We start from the raw sequence: 18,195 nt of genomic DNA, 5'->3' as shown, positions 1-18,195 counted from the left end.
TCCCACTGGATGCATGTAGGGATTCAGACCTGCTATCCTGCATTCAGCAGGGGAGAGATCTTTCATTTGTAAGACAGAAAATTATGCAAGGAAAAGAAAAATGTTTGATCATTGCTAGCTAGTCACTTTTCTAGTCTGATTAATGCATATATATTCATACCTTCATTGTCTTGGCACTGAATGAGGAGTCAGGAGATGGCACCAAAAATAGTAGGCACTCTGTAAGAAAATTTACCTGTGATTGTTGTAGCTGTTAAGAGGGATTAAGGGGGTTAGACATTGATGGGACACAAGAAAGGAAGAGATCAGTCTGTTTATTCCACTTTCAAATATACATGTTCTTAATTTGAAGCACAGATCTTGAAGTAGTTCTTACATTATTTATTATTATTAGATACCGATGCCTTCTCAGCATATTTATTTTGTTAAATTACATGTCTGAAATTAAACACAGCCTCTTGTCAGCTCTAAGGTTCTTCTGCTTATACTTATAATTGTTATTGATAAGAGGTGACTTTCAAGTTAACAGCATGCAGATTGATAAGGCAGCCGTTATTCCGTTACCTGAGTACTTTTGGGAAAGCTTAGCTCAAGGGCAAATTGTGTTCCCACCGGAGCGCGGGATGCCGAACCCCCAGCCTGCAGACAGCTGCCAGAGGTGGGTTTTGTGGCTGTGGTGTGCTTGGCTAGCATCTGAAAAACTGCCCCCAAACTGTGCAGTCGTGGATAATTCAAATCAGTAAGCGTGGCGGTTTTTGGGGGTGCACAGGGGGGTGCCCCCCGTGTTTATTTTTGAGTCCCCAGAGGGTTTCTGCTCCTTTCGTTTCTGCTCTTCTCTCCTGCTCTCTGATGCTCTTCGCTTCATTCTCAGGTAGTAGATCCGGTTGGCTTCTGGGTAGGTGACTTTGCAGAGGGGGATTCTGTAGATGGCTGGGTTGTCTGAATTTATCAGCAAAAAAAGAAGCGCGGAGAAGCAGAAAGGCCAGGTGCAGAGCGGCAGCCCAAGCTGGGAGGGGAAAGGACAGAGAGGTGCATTTTGGTACCTCCTTTTGCATGTTCCCTTGCTTCTGCCTGTTGCTAAATTCTCGTGTTTGGGTAGCTGGGAGAGCCTGTGCTTTCCCTGAGGACAGCGGGACATGGGATGTGTCCTCCTGACCGTCCCCATACAGGGTCCCCCATTTGGATCCAGAGGAGGATGCCCATATGCAGGTGGGACATGGCGGGGGCTACATGTCAGCTAGGTTCCTGCTGGTCGGGCAAGCTCCTCTGCTACCAAATGTCAATTCAGCCACTCTCACAGAGGTATCTAGTTTATCTGAAATGTACGGGGCTTTGTAAGGCATCCCATATTAGAGACCTGAGTCATTTTGGAGATGCAGCTGTTAGTGCTGAATGGCGCTTGGCACCAATATTGAAGCAACTGAACCAGGCTCCAGGGGTCTGCTGACCATAATGAAAGCCAAGACAACTCAGGTCACACGTAGACATTTAAATTCTCTAGTGAGGGAGCCAAATCCTACCCTCCCTGTCCTGTAAAATGTTGTGTACCGAGAGCACTATTCACACGTATTCACCAACCTCAATGCGCATACGTTACTGGCATTGCAACCAATGCTCAGTCCTGCCCTGTGACCCCACCACTTTACCTGACTTGGGTCTGCCAAAAACAAGATCACAAAGAGAAACAGTAGATAGCCTTTTTTTTTTTTTTTTCCTGGTGCAACCCAAAAGCAGGTGTGCTTAACGAAGCAATCCATCTGCTGGCACCCACACGGTACTGAGTGAATGCCAGATGAATACACTTAATGCATGAAGCTGCTGGTTTTAAATTTTTTTTTCTTTTAACTGACTAAACAAATTTTATTAAAATATGGTTTTGCTTTAATCTCTTAGATCTTAAAGAAGAAACAAAGCTTGGCATTTCTGGCTTTACCTCTTGATCTGTCCAGATATAACAATTTTGTATTTGAGAGAACAGTCTCCTGCTCATTTTAGTTCTCATATCCAGATAAAACTGAAATAATATCTATAGGCAGGGTGGCAGAAAGACCTTGGAAGAAGCAACTAAATATTTAGAGCATTGGGCATTTTTCAGAAATATTGCCTGCAACTCAGTATTGCATCTCAAACCATATGCTGTTGCTGGAATTCACATATACATGCACAATCCCGCTGTAGATAACATGCTCCAAAGGTCTTTGAAATCTTATTATCAGCTATAGAGTCTGCAAGTGCACAATTCAACTGACAGAATTTGTGTGAGACCTGCCACTGGCTCCAGCATTCTCAATTCAATGCTGTCAAAACTGACATGGAGAATTTTGAAGGCATTTCTTGAACATTATATTGTAACAAATCAAAATACAGTTAAACCAAACAAACACAAAATCACATGACACCCCCAACCCCCCACCCCCCCCCACCCCCCCACAACTTACCATAGACAGGGCATTAGCAAGAGCTGCTCCGGAGTAGGCACAAAATAATGCTGGAAAAAGATCAATGATAGCTCAAGATAAGGAGAATACTGTTCATCTCTCCAAAGATATTATCAAAAATAGCAGTACTGTCCAAATGCACAGTCAAATAGCCTCCCAGCTACCTGATGTGAGGATTGCTGTTAGAATCCAACAATTAGTTACAATGACCCAGTGCTGCATCTGGCTGTATGGACGCCATTCAGTCCTATCTGCTCTGTAGATATGGATGGTGAATGAAGAACATGTGGTTTGTTGTTTGTTTGTTTGTTTAAGAGCAAGTGATGGTGGTATTTCTTATATCTCTAGGTTCTTTTTAATTGGCCCAACTTGACCTGTATGCAGCGGGGGACTGCAGAAACTCTTTGTCCTGTGGCTTCAAACCCCGAGCAGTTAGCAGTGGGCATCCTTGCCCCGGGTTGTCAGAGGTGGCAAAACAGGAGGTAAGGTCAGGCACCCAAGGACAAAGTCAAGGAAGGGAAAGCTGCTGAGCAATCCAGCCGCTGTGCTCTGGATAGAAAATTACTGAAATGCAGATGACTGGAAGCGGGGTCAGTCTTCACAGGAATTTCTTAAATGGGAGATTTCTCTTAAACTCTTCCCATATGGTCTGGTTTTAGCTGCTGTTGGAGATGGAATCTTTGAGTAGGTGGATTTCAAACTGACCTTGTGCTACACCTCCCTTCTGATGACACACTTCCTCTAATGGTACGTAGAGTTATGAAAAAGCTGCTTCTATGAATCTGTTGAATTGCTAACTTGTTAAACCTCTGCTCACAGCATAGCTTGTGCTCCTTCACCAAACAGTACCTCCACCCTTTCCAGATGTTTTGATGCTATTGGGGCCTAAAGGCCTTTCTCTACAGACTTGCGCCTTGCATGCCCAAGCTCAACTCTGATGCCGTCACAGAAATAGCTCTTGCACAGTACCTGGTTTTGCAGCAGAACAGTAGTTGGCTCTAAACCTGTACTACTCGTAGACTGCCTGGCTGTGTAAATTTTTGTCGTCCCCTTATATAAAAAGATACATACCACAGGCAAGTGACAGCAAATGAGTCTGCCAGGTCAGGGCATAGAACATGCCCCCGATTGCAATGCACGCGAGCGCGCAGTTGTAGTTGTGTAAGCCAAGGTAGATGCTGTCAAACGGTGATGCAATGCTCAGTGCTGCAAGACAAAAGGCAAGGCGATGAGGTCAGGTATGAGAGGTATCTGCAGGAGGACTCGTCACTTGCTAGGAATCTGTCGTCTCTTCCTTATGGCATCTAGACAAATGAATCTGTGCTTACACTTACATAACATGCACGCGCAGAAGGAAGGATGAAATCAAGTGAAGCTCACTATTTTGGAGCTCTGCTAATGTTCCTAGGGTTGGAATTCGGCCTAGTCTCTAAGGTTTCTTTCAGGCAAAACTTTCCGCGTATGCACTAAGTGTGTTGTAGTTAGTGTCCCAGATAACCAGATGGATGATCCAGCCAGAGTATGGGAGGACCTTCTCACCTGAGTGTCCTTTTTGCAGAAAGCTGTGCTCACGTGTACTGTTTAAACCTCGTACATATTCTGATCCTGAATAGCAGAGGCACAGCTGAATGTCTTTTGTGGGAATAAGGAGAGTTTTCCCATCTCTTCCTAGTGACCTTTGTTAATGTGGTCTAGTTACTAGAGGTGGTCACTCCATTAGTGCTGTGGAAATTCTCCACTGGGATGGGAGCTGAGGGTCTGCTCCAAATCTGACCTCACAGGTATTTCTGCAGAATTTCTCGTAGGATTATTTCTTCAGGAATACCAGTAAAAAGGAAAGCACAAATATGTAGTGCATGGGCCACCTTCACGCCACTCTTAAGATTAATACCTTTCCTGCTATAATGTCCTCATTTGTCTTCTGTTTCATCACCGTGCTTATCCCCAGATACTTTCCCCTGACCTTTCTCTTCTAAGATTAAATGTCAGACCTGTACAAAACTTGCCAATTGCTCTTAACCTTACAAATTCTGTAAAGTTTGGCTTAAAAACATAAGTGCAAGGCAGCTCACATCTTTGTATAAAGCGCTTCAGAGCACAGGACGCGTTGTTGGATGCCTGTGTCTTTTCCGTAGCTGTTGTCCCAGACTACACTTACTCCATCACACTTTTTTTTTTTACAGTCGGTCACATAAGTGCAATTAATCTTGTTATTCTTTAACTTTAAGGGTCAGATTCATCCCTCAACTTAATATCATTTCATTGCTCTGGTTAGTGGAGAGGCAGGCTGTATTTAGTGGCATTTGTTTAGCTGTTTTTACAAACCTGCAGCAGGATAGAATGAACTGCGTTGTAGAAAAGTCTGTTTGTTTTCATTGACTGATCCGCTCTGAGGCAGACATCTGCTCGTGATGGTAACTGGAAACACTTGTGTTGGTAGGTGATTCGTTCTGAAGCTATTTCTCTAGGTTTCTTTATTGTCATCTCCATGGGATTCATCACATCCAATGGCAGGAGGGTTAAGCAAGATGGAAAAAATTGCCCAAGGTACAAATGTAATAACAAATTCAAAACTTAAAGAAAATCTGCATCTGTTCTTGCCTTTACCATGTTGCATGACCTTTAGTAAGACCTTCCAAATTCACATAGTTTCAAAAATGAGCCTGTTGTCCCAGCTACATCCCAGCCCTTGCAACTGTAAAGTCTGGACAGAGACATGTGATGACTTGGGTCAAGACACCTTAGTTACAAACGTGACTTTGGTAGATATTGCTTACCTGCGAAGATCCCCACTGCCGATCCAATTGCAGCATGTAAACAAATCAGTGGGGAAGAGATAAGTAAAGCAACAAGGAAGATGCCTCCAGTCCAGGGGTTTTCACAACCATACACTTGCCCAATGCCAACCGGGATGGATTGTAAGAGCTGCAGCAACCAGTAGAAAAGGGCATGTTACTGTATATGTGTACCCACAAGGACACAGCAGGTATGTTGGTCCAAGCTATTGGTTGAAAAGGAAAGGAAGGAACCCTCGCTCGGAGCTGGACTGCTGAGCAAATGTGGGTGCTCATGCCCATCAAACCAGAGTTAGTTTACTGTTTGATTTGACGTTTGATCCATCCAAGATGGATTTTTATTTCTTTTGGGGTGGTAATATGGTGGATGGGGTGGTGGAGGATTGGATGGGGTTTTTTGGGGGATGTTTTTTGGGTGACTTTAATGAGGGAGAAAAATGACAGCCTCCCACGGCAGTAATACTATGGTGGGCCTGGTTGATTTGAGTTTATAGCATATTATATGAAGTGTATCAGTTACCTTTGGGAAGGTGACCCTCCAGAACTAGAGCTAGACCTGAGGGGACTGAGTATAAATGAGTTTCTGTCCCTTTGGATCCAGATAATTTGTCTGTTTTTTCATGTTTCCATTGACTGTCTTGCTGATGTTCTTCGAACCACATCTGGACAGCAGCAGTGTATATCCAGATGTGCTTCTGTATCGACAGCACAGCACTCAAGACTTGTTTTGGGGCAGCCCAGCTTTAGGTGAAGTGCGAGGTTCAAGATCTCTGTTCCCTTGGGCTTCACCAGCCTTTCCGCCGGATCATCCGGGACTGTCTCTGGGGGCATTTATGGCACAGCGCTCTACACACTGAACCCAGCCATGTATTCCCGTGAACAGCTACTGGCTGTACATGTCATATAGCTGTTCTGACCATGTGAAATTGTTATCCAGAGCTGAATGCCTTCATGCTCACCTTTTGAATGAAATATCATAAATGTGTTGGCGTGAAGCTTACCAACGGCACATTGATTGCAGACCAGGTGATATTGGGCACTGAAGCTACAGGCTTGATGAGGGTTGTAGGGAAGAAGGGGTTGTAGTGTCCTGTGGCTGCCAAGTACAAAGTCACCGCAATATTGAAGGGCAGAGTGAAAACAGGAAGGTCCCATTTACTGAAGATGGATCCCAAAGCACTGGACAGGATTGGACTGAGAACAGGAGAAGAGACACCAGTATAACTTGTTCATAACAATCGTAGTGGTGAAACCGCCTACCACTTTGGTCACAAGCGCTGGTAAATGCAAGCCAACACCATTCCTTTTAGAAACATCAGGTAGTGAACACCTTAAGGTATTAGTCTGCATCAGACAAATAGTTGCAGAATGATGTTCTTCTTTTTGTGACAACAGTCACATCTGTTTGGGGATGGTAGTAACTCCGCACCCTTCTCTCACGACAGGTGGCTAACGTGCAAGTGCTCTGCTAGCTACACCGAGCTCGGGAGGTCAGTGGAGAAACGCACCCAGTGCAGCATTGAGGCATGGGTGGAGAATGGTAGTCTGGTTTCTTTCTGGGTAGAAAAATCTAATGAGAAGCAGAAGAGCAAATGTTGGGAATGCCACATGTAGAACTGTGGAGAACTTCAGATGGTCTAAAAATGCTGCTCTGTTGAGAAGGCAAGAGGGAGCTGGAAATCACCTTTGTTTTGTTTTGTTTTGGTTTTTTTTAAATAGTTTGAAGGCTATCAGAAGATGGTTCTGGAGAAGCAATAAAGCAGGAAAGGCAACCAGAAAGAATGGAAAATCTCCCATTAAGAAAGATGGAAAATAATTACTATGTTGGACAGTATATGGTGGAATGAGGAGTCCTTAGGACATATGGAGCCTGGCAGAGTGCAAGACAAAGTCACCGCTGTAACAAAGCTGTGTAAGGTGTTGTGCCAGGCGTGACCCAGACCTTGGCTGATGTTGTCACTGAGACTGATGTTACTGTGTGCTGCTCAGGTACCACCCAAAATCATTTGGCATTTTCTAAAAACTGAGCTTAGTTCTTAAGAAACGTGTTTGAGTATATTTAGCTTGTAAAGTATTTGGGGTGACCCTCAAAATATTTAGAGATGGAAGACTTAAAAACATGCAAACATTGAGTCATTGTGGCTTTTCCCAATGTTCTTGGCTGTAGAACCTGGGATATAAACTTCACCAGGTCTGCTTTCCCCAGGACATTTCCAGACTGCCTTATTTCCACTTGAAGTGGGTGTCCTGCATGAATGACTTTGGGGGAGCGTATTGGCAAGGTAGTATCTGTTTTTTATGTGGCCCAGAAAGCTCATGGAAGACAGTGAATGGCCAGGTCCTGTCTGTGATGGAAATGGCCTGTGTTCTGCTGCTTCCAGCAGAGCTTTTCTCATATGAAGTGAGCTGAACAGGTCTTACGGTGAACACCCAAGCAGCAGTGGACATCACGCAGCTGACAAAAATTCAGTTTAAAGATGCGAATTTTTCGGGAAGCTGTGTTTGAGTCCTAGAAGGTCATTAAGCTGGTTCTAATAATAATGAAAAAAACAACCCCCACCCCCCCAAACTATATGGCATTTCAAAAGCAACATCTTGTGTCCTGTTGTGTAGATATTATCAGTGGAAAAAATGCTTTGTTCTCCCTGTATAATCTCAGATGAAGCCTATTCTTTAATGACAAATTTGGTTCCCAGAGTAGTTTACAGATTTCCTGGCTTGTTGCTGTAGGGGAAAAAAATAATATCAGCACTTCAGTGAAAACAGTGTCCTAATTTCTGTGCCGAAATACAAAGCTTCTGCCAGTTATACATCTTGTAAGAAAAAAAAAAAAAAAGAAACAATTAAAGAAATGCTGACTTCTAAAGCTGAAATTCAATGTATCAGTTGAAAAAAAATCACTGAAATGTCTAATTTTAAAATATTTCAGCTCTATCCTTGAGTCTTACGAACTACAAGAATGAATAAAAGTTTGAACAAAAGGCCTCAAGGAGTTCTGGCAGACAAGACAAACTAAACATTCTTGCAACATGTCCTGGGTTTTGAGAGGTTGTTACCAAATGACCTTTGCTGACAGTGACTAAAGAAATAAAGTATGAAAAAAATCTGATCTTAAAAGCAGTGAAATGCAATAATGACTTGCATCTTATCGCTAACAGTGATTAAAATACAATTCTCGAATCCATTTCAGTTAAGGCTGTTAAATAGATTCTGCAGTGCTGTTAGGGTCCATATTTAGAAATGGTAAATTTAATCCTGAAAGGACATTGTCTGGCATTTGGAGTTACTTGGAGGAATTAATTTTGCTCATCACCGGTTGCATATCTGAGTGGGGGCGTACTGAATTCAGCCCGAGGGAGAGCACTGGGTCAGTTCAGTGCCTGGATGTGGAAGAGGCATTGTGGTGTTGGACACGATGATGTCCACCCTGAACGTGTCCTGCTGCTGAGGGCTATTTGCTGAGCTTGGCAGTGGGGTTGCTTTGTCTTCGTGCTATAATCAGTGTTTGTGCACTCAACCTCCTACCAACGTGTCTGTGCATCAGTGAATGCCTCTTTCCAGCATCACCGTGGCTGGAGCTGCTGGTGGAGGGGACTGGGCAGAAGGGAGTTCCAATGTGTTTAGGCTGTATATAGCAGGACTCCTCATTCTCTTAGAATTGTCCCTAGGAGGAGAAGTGGCACTTACCAGGCCATCGATATAACTGCCACAGGAGGAAGAAGCCACCAGTAGTAATCCCCTTTGTCAGAGTAGACGGCCATGAGCAGTCCCACCAAGATCCCATTGTAGCCGTGCAGCCCAGCTGCAATGGCTGATCTGTGAGGGAGAGAAACGTTTGGAAGGTAGCAAGCTGTGCTGGAGGCACAGGGACCCGCTGACATGCAGTTTACGAGTGTCCTGCGCCTGGTGAAGGGGGTGTAGGGGAGGGATGGTAAAGCGGTGAGGTTGCTGCCGTGTTGTATTGTGCTGGTGTGTGGAAAGGAAGACTTTGGAGACTGTTGAACGATGACGATTTAGGGGCTTCCTTGTGACCCAAAGCACCTGCGTGGTTGTGATGATGGCTGTCAGAGAGAGATGACTGCTCTCACAAAGACAGCCAGCAATGGGGACAGGCCAGCTGTTCCTGGAGCACAGCTCTGTCCTTGCCTAACTGCTTCCAAACCATCCATAAGGAAAGCCGCTCTACTGCCTTTAGCATACTCAAATATGGGGCTACGACCCATCAGCTGGTTCCTGATATCATAAAAATCAGTTTTTATTAACACTTGAGGTACCACCTACCTATCCTGACTAAGGACCAGGGCAGTTAATGTTGACACGGTCGTTCCAGTGCAGCCTGCGAGCATCCACCAGGGGCTCTGGATGAAAAGCCCCACTAAAATGATCAGCCCGCTGAAAGGGTTGTTGACAAACATCACCTGAGAGGTCCCTCGCAAGATCCAGTCCACCAGCTGAACCATGAGGGGCTTATCTGGAGAAGATCAAAGAAAAATAGTGGTGATAAGGCATCGTTTCAGCAAAGCCCGCGCATCTCTACACTGGCTTTCTGGCCACAGAACAGAGACGATGTATCAACAGGACTGTAAAACCAGCCTCTGATTTATTGCTGTCTGAGCATGTTTTGCATCTGGCACTTGAAAAGCTGATGGGGGTGGACTGGGTGCTGCTATAAAGTTCATGGAGGGATTGATAAAAAAGTGGTTTATTTATGGCAGTCAAAGAACAGTCTTACTTTCATGGTACATTGCTTAAGATTGTGCTATAAATTTAATGAGGAGATCGACTCTTTTCAGTGTGTAATTCAGAGGCAGAGAGAGAGACTTGGGCACAGACTGAAACCAGCTTGTACACAGACATGGAAATACAAAAAGGAAACAATCTTGCTGTTTTAGGGAAAAAGTTGGCAACCCAGAATGTGGAGGTATGCTGTGTATAGGAGATGGGGTCAAGCTGTCCAAGGTGTCTAAAAAATATTTAGAGAACCAAAGCACCTAAATGAAGAAAATAGTTATTATAGCTTGGATTGTACTCAGGGCAAAGAGGCATTTTCAAAGGACAAGGGGCTATCCCTCTTTAGAGAAGACTATTGAACCTGGGCAAGTGGGCACCAAGCCACTAAGAAAAAAACATAAACTGTATCCCAGCTGAAATCAGGACCCTCAGGTGTGTGCAGGGGTAGGTGGGATGTGTGTCGGGCTCAGGGCAGCCTGGCTGAGGGCATCTGTGTACAGTGCTCCTAATGATCTCTGTGGGCAGGGGAGGGTCTTGTACCACTGCAATAATGTTTTGCTGCTGATGGCAAATTGGCTTCAGGGCTTTTTCTGCCACACTTCTGGGAAAAGTGTAACCATTTCTGTACTGCTGTGTGTTATTAAACATGATGTGAGGAGAATATGGGAGAAAGAGGAGCTGCTGGCATGTGCAAGATGTTCATGTAACGTGTACATGCAGCTTTCATCTTCTTAAATATTTCAAATTAATTCTATTGGCTTCAATTGTTAATTAGACACAGCATGAAGTGTCAGACTACTTTTTGAATCTGGGTGATGATTTATTCCTACAAACTTCCCCCTCCCTCCCTCCCTCCTTTTCTCCTTCCCTGTGTTGAATTTATAGCCAAAGCTCAGGTTTTGCTTTCTGATGAAAACAGCTTCAACAGAATAACTTTGAAGGGCTGGGTACCACTCTCTGTCTCTTCAGCATCCCTGGGAGAGCCCTCCCAAGAAGCTGGAGTGCAAGTTGAGGGACAGGTTCGCAAGCACCCCTCCCTCAGGCTGCGTGTTGTCGGGGAGCCAGGCAGCTACAACCAAGGAGGAATGAGTTCCTCAGAGGAAAATGACCAGGCTTGTCTGAAGTAATTCTTGCTAATGTTTGGTGTCGAGCTATGCAATATATCAGCAATGCACTTGGCTTCAGACACGAGTACTCACTGAAAGTATTCAGATACAACCAGAGGGCAGTGGCTGGAGCTTTTCAGGAGATTGAGTAAGAAAAGCTGTCTGCAAAGTCTGGACCACTGGAACAAAGCGGAAGCAGGAGATACTTCCCTGTGGCTGGGGATCACACTGCCAGCCTGATGAGCTCCCTGCCTGGAGGCATCTCAGCCCACCTCCTCCACCAGCAATAGCTACTGCACAGCCTGGCTGTGCACGGCTGTCTAATTTCTCTCCCATGGCTGGAGCTGTGCTGCTAATGAACCCAGCCTTGATGGAGGACCCACAGTCTTACAAAGCCTCTCAAAGCCCCACATTCTTAATGATTGTGGGCAACGTGGACAATCTGTCCTATCTGGGACAGTAAGCCTTTGAGATCGGTACTTGCTTTGTATTTTGTAACATCGTAACACCCACAGCGCTATTGCTCTCTCAAGGCTACTCATGCCAGAGCCTTTGCCTGCACAATCAAGAGGCAGATGCCCATCGTTAGCCCACCCACGGACAAGGAGACAGAGGCTGATACAAAGCACTTACAAACAAAACCAAATTCCCAGCCCCAACGCGTGGTTCTGGGCACTGTTAGAAGGAACGTGATGCTAATGACACATAAGTCATGATTAAGCGTAAAAAGCATCTTTTGCCTGTGCTGAATTACATGTGCAGTCACGGTAACGGCAAGAGGATGCGGTGAGATTCCTCTCCTGGGAATGAGATGATTTGGGTTAAAAGGCCAGAAGTGTGCAGTGAGCTCAGGCCATGCTGCCTCAGGGGGTTACATAGCCCCTCGTCTCATGCCCCAGCACTGAAAGTACCATTGGCAAATAGATGTCCCCAGCAGGCTTTTCCTAGCCAGATAGCCCTAAATATATCCCTGTGCTTACTTTTCATCCACTCTCCACATTCTTTCATTTCTCCTGTGAGGTACCCGAAAACTTGGTGGATCCGATTTCTGCTTTTCCCCAGCAGGTCCTGGGCTCTTGGTTTCTGCTCCGTGTACAGCTGCCTCTCACCAGGACGTTCAGCCACAACGATCTCACCAAGCTGCATCTCTTCTGGGTGGTGGGAAGAGGTAACTGTAAATCACAAAGCCCACGTGTTAGAAAATCCTTTTGGGTTGTGCCCTGACAACTTTCTGCTGTACTTCAGAGCCCTGCAGCGATATAATTTTTCAAAGATGAGATTTTTCATGGAGAAGGGACCCGCCTGAACCACTGCTGAGAGTGGTGTGTGCTGCTGTTCAGGGTAGTGGTGTCTCCTCTTGGGGATGAGGACCAGGCTGTCTGTGAGGACTCACTGCTGTCACAGTGCTGTGGCACAGAGCTTTAGAGGGAAAGAGGGATGTGGTGCAGCATCCCACCCTCACCCCAGCTCCTGATGAAGCACGTGACAAACTGCTGGTTAGACAGGGGACAAAACATTAGCCAAGTAACCGAGTGGTGCCTGCATGCTGACCAGTGCTGCTTGGCCAAGTGTAGCTGCTGTTGCAGCTGCCAAGGGGGGAGCCTGCTGATGTTTGGCTAGCAGCGAGCTGGAGGGAAGCGTTGCAAATTGACAGTATGGTAGCAGACAGCAGGAAATGAGAAAATACTAGAGGAGAGGCTGAAGCCTGTATCCCTTTTGATGTTTTGAGCGGGTGCCCTCATGTATCACAACAAGTCTCTGGCCTTTCCACGCTCCTCATTCCACATCAGCCTTTGATAGATCCATCAAGAGCAAACTGGGGTAGCATCAAAGTATTGCACAGAAATCAGCATCCCCGTGTAGCTTTAGACAAAGAGAAGCACCTTGGCTCAGGGTTACGTGCTCTTTAGTTAGCAGCTGAGCATCCAGCAGCTTACTAGCCTCCCAATTACAGTCACAGGGTTCGTTCTGTTCATTAAAAAGTCCATTATAATATAAACCCTTAAGACATAATACAGTGCACTGCCCTGTAGTGAGCTACACGGCAGGTTACAGCTGCGAAAACGCCACCCCACTTTCTGAGAGACTCTGGCATCGGCTGGTCTGCAGTTTTGCTGTCACGATTTTGAAGTGCGGCTGGGTTTCTAGGAGTTGCCCGATAGCGGACTGTGTTGTGAAGCGCCTGCCCCCGTGTTTCGTGGGATATGGGCACCACCTCCTGGTTTTTGGTAGCTCAAGCAGGCTGGCTGTCAGCGGTACAGCCCGTAGCAGCAGCAGGACGGGCTGGGAAGGGACGCCTGGCTGGACGGAAGGAACTGACAGCTGGAGGATAAAATACACCTGTGGTTCTGAACGCCCTCGTAAGAAGATCCTTGAGCATCAAAAGGCGTTTTCCCTTCACCCCCGGCGGCACTGCTCGGTGCAGCCCTGCAAACGCTTGCGCAGCGCTCGCTGCCCGGTGCTTTGGCTCTCTCTGCCGGCAGCCGGTCCCCACCGCGGCAGGACCCTGGCCGTGACCTTCGCCCGCCGGCATCAGCTGGGTGTACTGGCAAGTGGTGGTGTTCAGTGTAAACTGCAAAAAACAGACCCAAGTGTCGCTCGGTTTGCCTGATCCTAAGGGGGGAGGAGGGTTGTGGGAGCTGTTGGGTGGTTTAAAGTGAAAAATGGGGCCGTGTGAGGAGTGAGCACCCACAACGCCTCGCTCGCTGGTGTCCCATGGGTTGTGAGCAAGGAGGTTCCCAGGTTCTGCCCCGCTGCACTCAGTGCAGGAACAAGCAAGGAGCAAAAGGAGAGGGAGGGGGTGGGTTTATTGTCCCTCTTCTTTTTTTGCTATGTGATTCTGGCCAGAGGCTGAGTCTAATCCCTGGTTTCAGTTTAAGGCAGCCTTGGTGACTGTCATTTTTGGCTAGCCAGGAGGACATCGGTGTAGGGAACACTGACCAGGAGTCCCCTTTCTCCTCCTCCATGCCTTTCTCCTCATCCATGTCTTCTAGGCTGAGGGAATTTGCATTGGCCAGATATTGGTAATTTGTGTCCCTCTGAGGTAGGAAGAGGCCAAATCCTACTGGAAAACCAGGTAGTTGTGCCTGGATACACCCCATAAACACCCGGTTGTATGAGATGTGACATTGCCTTGGGCTTCCTGGTAGGCGGTGTAGCTCTGGGCACCTGCAGATAGAAGTCAACCTATCTCAACTCAGAAGTGCCCTCTGAAAGTTGCTGTTCTTCCCGATGACAGGTCAACCGGGGTGCTCTGGTCAAACGCCCAGTATCTTTTGGGAGGGATGCAGGGTCTGAGGTCAACTGCACAAGCAGAGAAGAGACTCCAGAACAATGCCAGGCTAGCACCTGGCTGTCATAGAGGTTGCTTTTCTTCCAGATCTTAATAGTCATATTTAGCAAGCATGGTATCAGAGATAGCTATTCACTGTTGCCTGTTTTGTTTGTTTGCTCATGCTCCTTCCAGAAGACTTCTCCAAAGAGTTTCAGGATTTGGGGTGGGCTCGGATAGCTGCAATGGATCCACATAAAGGTGACTGGAGAGTCTCTTAGGACCTTGAAGTCTCAGGGATGCATCAGTAACGAAAGGTTAGTGACCCCTTTGCTGTGAACAGTAACTACCACAAGCAACGGTGTGCAGCAGTTACCAACATGGAGAATAAATACTGAGTGGTTGTGGCTGTGTTTTCATAGCACCTGAAAAGCTCATGCTCATTTTAAACCTTACCAGGAAAAACTACTGTTGGGTTTTACAAAGCAGAAACATCACTATAGAGCTTCTAAAGCCTGTATTAACAAGACCACGCTGCTCAATTCCCTCTGAAATTGGGATGTGGGACCTGTATATTTTTAAAATTCTTGTCCTTGCTCGCATAATTTACCTGTTAGGAGTTAAGTGCAAAGTAGTCATGTTGGAGCCCTTTTCAGTCAATACAGAGAGAGGCTGGTACCTCCAGAGAGCAGTTCATGTCCCTTTTCTTACATACCTATCTGAGAGGTGAAGAAAAAGGTGTCTGTTCCTCTCTTTCCACTGGCTGCAGAGGGACCCTGGCTGCTGCGCTTTTAGAGGGTTATTTTCAGGCAAGAGAAATTCCAGCCTGAGAGATTTTGCTGAGGTCAACCCTGTAGTTTATGGAGGTGGGATCTGGAGTCCCAGGCTAGTGCTTTTAAATCACTGAGCCATCTGTAACAGGTCTGTAATCTGCATCAAGAAGGGCATCAAAGCTCTGGGGCTAAGAAAAAAAAATTCTATCTCTTCTTATGGTTCCTGTTTGCTTTCTCCCTATGGATTGGAAGGGAACTAAACCTCTGCTTGAAGGGAGCATGCTCACCCACCTCAGATGGGAAGGCAACCTGGGACATGACTGCAGGAGATGGTTGAAGAATTAGCAAATTTTGGGGGTAAGGAATAGTTCAAAAGAAGAGATATAGGGATGCTGAAAGCCTCTATGCTGCCACAGCGATGAATCGTGGGGCTTTACAGTAGAGCAGCCTGAGGGGCTGCAACAACTAGAGAAGATCCTGGAGGGCTGTGATGGGCACAGTGATCCCTGCATGAGCATCACCCTGGAAAAAAACAATTTCTTTGCAGCGAGCACATGTCAGTTGATAGGCTTGCGGTCAGTGGTACAAGCTCCATTAATAACAGAGAAATCATTTGAACAATTAGCTAATTAGGGCTAATGAGAGCCAGAATCACTTATGGCACACATAGGCCTGATGGGGAATTCCTTGAGAAAAGGGCCTTTTTTTCAGCAAACACTGATTCATCAGTGCCATAACGATTTGTCCTGCTCCTTGGGGACATTTATCAGACCACGGGGTAATGCCTGGGGTTAGTGCTGGTCTCTAGACCTGCCTGTGCCTGCTCATTCCCAAACAGACAGCTGTTGAGGTGCAGGATGCTGATAGCACGGAACCTTCTATTTTTAAGCATCACCCAGTAAGCACTGGGTTTCTCTTTGACTTGTGCTGCTAGAGAGAGCGTTCACAGCATAGCACCCTCAGTGATCTGGTGGCCCAGAAATGGTGGTGGAAAATTAAAATTTTAAAAATCCCACACAAGTGGGCTGTGAACACTGGAATGGTGCTTGACCAGGGTGGTGGGTAACACTTGAGCCAGCTTTTGTACAGGGCTGCTGTTTGTGCTGGGGGCTCAGCTTTCTGTTAAGACACCTGAAGCCAAGCCTGGGAGTTTGTCTGTCCTCCTCTATCCTGAAAGCACAGAGGTGATCAGAGAAGCATTGACATCAAGGGACATAGCTTCACAAGGGCCTTGGAAAGAAACAGTTTGTAGGGGCACATTGCTCTCATAAGAAACTATAAAGAAATAGAAAAGAAATACAGTGTACAGCTAGAGGGCAAAACTTTGGGATGGTGACAGAATGCTTGGCTGAGTTGTAATGACTTTACCAAGCAAAGCTCTACCAGGGATCAACCCATGACATCGAAAACAAATGAATAAAGCAGGGCATTTCAGAACAGTCGCTGGGGTTGAATGCAACACAATTGCAGGGAGTATGCATGAAACAGCCACAGACCTCTGAAGTTAAAAAAAAAAAAAAAAAGGAAAAAAAGAAAAAATCCACCCACAAGGAAAAAGATGCTCAAGTAAACTTGTTTCCTATTACAGGCATTAAGTAAAGCAGAAGTTCCAGAGCAGCTCTGTCATATCTGTACAAACACAATTACCACACAATAGTTAGTAATCAGGATAGTTTAACTTATGGGGCTAAATACGACTCTTACATCCTTATTTAGATACTTGGCTCTTATGATGTGGTCTTGGAGTCCTTCTGTGTCTTCCTTTCCCGGTCTGTGTAATATAGGATGCAATATGTTGCTTTGCTCCAAGGCGACACTTTCCTTTACTGCTTCTTCTTTTCCCCCCGTCGCAGCAGTCTCTCCCAATCTGCCAAATGGAGGCACAGAGTTTATTTAATGTAGGGTCCTAGTGACTTGGGTAGTTGTGCTGGTAGCATCTGTATATGGATTGTATGTATATACATATGTGTATGTGTGTGTATGTGACTGGGAGAAGGTGGGTTTGACTTCCTTACTGCGGGTCTCCTGCATGATGCTTGTAAAGAGGGATTCTTCTTGACTCCCTGTAGCCATTTAAAGGCTTATAGTTCTGGCAATCTCTATGGTCAACATAGAGTCATCGGTATCATGTCTGTGTAGTTCACCCAAGTGTGTCAGATATCATCCTTGGGATGGGATGGCTTTCCTTCCAGAAGGGTCTGTCTCATCCCTTTAGTGGTACAGAGAGGTTAAGGTGGGGCGTATGGGCTAGCCCTGGGATCTCCAGGAGTGACTCTGTATCTCAGGGGCTTGCCTTGACTTGCAGTGAAGAGCTGGTCAATATACGGATCTAGAGCATGATTCATCCCCTCCCATCCTGCAGAAAGGAATCATGTCCTAAATTCTGTTGCGTTTATCGTGTTTAATAGGAAAGACAGACAACTCAAACGCACACAGCTGCACCGCGTATACGTAGGGAAGGGGTGATGAATCTCAGCTAAGTGACTATCCCAAGGTCATTTGGGAAGACTGTAGCTGACTGGCATATCAAACAAGAGCATGTTAATGTTTGAAGCAAGTGCCTACTACGTGAAGAATTTTCAAAATGCTAACTTTTTGTTTTAATAATGAAAGTAGTCAGACCAGGTAGATATTTTAAGACACAAAAATCTTGTTTTTCTGCATATGGTTTCAGTTATAAAACCAGAGAGGAAAACAAATAGAGAAAATACGAAATATAAAACCCGTTGCTTCTAAACAGAATGTTTTTCAAAGGTTTCCATGAGGTGCTGGCTGCTCGGCAAAGCAGACTGTAAAACAACTTTACAAGCCGCATTTATTCTAAGAGCGCCACTTATTGAAGTACAATTCAAACTCTTGTTCTGCCGGCCAAGTTCCATAAATTAAACACTTGTCCAATAACACATACCTCTCCACTTGGATTATTCTCTGTTTCTTTTTGGCTTTGTCTCTCTTTCTCTCTCTCTCTCACTCTTTTTTTTTTTTTTTCTCTCTTTTTTTTTTTTTTTTCTTTTTGTCCTTTTTAAATGGAAACAAAAAAGGTTTGCTTGTTTTAGGAATGGATTTAAGAAATAGCCCAGT

At 45.6% G+C, this 18,195-nt stretch overlaps 1 protein-coding gene across 1 annotated transcript; it reads right to left on the bottom strand.

Annotated features, from left to right (window-relative positions):
• Positions 1-736: 736 nt before the first annotated feature.
• LOC130143124 (urea transporter 2-like) lies at positions 737-12,216 on the bottom strand. Its single transcript, XM_056325752.1, has 8 exons — positions 12,051-12,216; positions 9,515-9,704; positions 8,921-9,049; positions 6,235-6,427; positions 5,216-5,363; positions 3,510-3,644; positions 2,439-2,488; positions 737-1,006 (listed from the first exon to the last, which is right to left on the bottom strand). The coding sequence occupies exons 1-8, from the start codon at positions 12,214-12,216 to the stop codon at positions 737-739; spliced, it is 1,281 nt and encodes a 426-aa protein (XP_056181727.1).
• Between the last annotated feature and the right edge of the window lie 5,979 nt (positions 12,217-18,195).

Source organism: Falco biarmicus, chromosome Z (assembly GCF_023638135.1).
Source record: "Falco biarmicus isolate bFalBia1 chromosome Z, bFalBia1.pri, whole genome shotgun sequence".
In the NCBI taxonomy this organism is placed as follows: Eukaryota; Metazoa; Chordata; class Aves; order Falconiformes; family Falconidae; genus Falco; species Falco biarmicus.
Note: the sequence above shows the minus strand (reverse complement) of the source record. Positions and strands in the feature narration are given on the sequence as shown.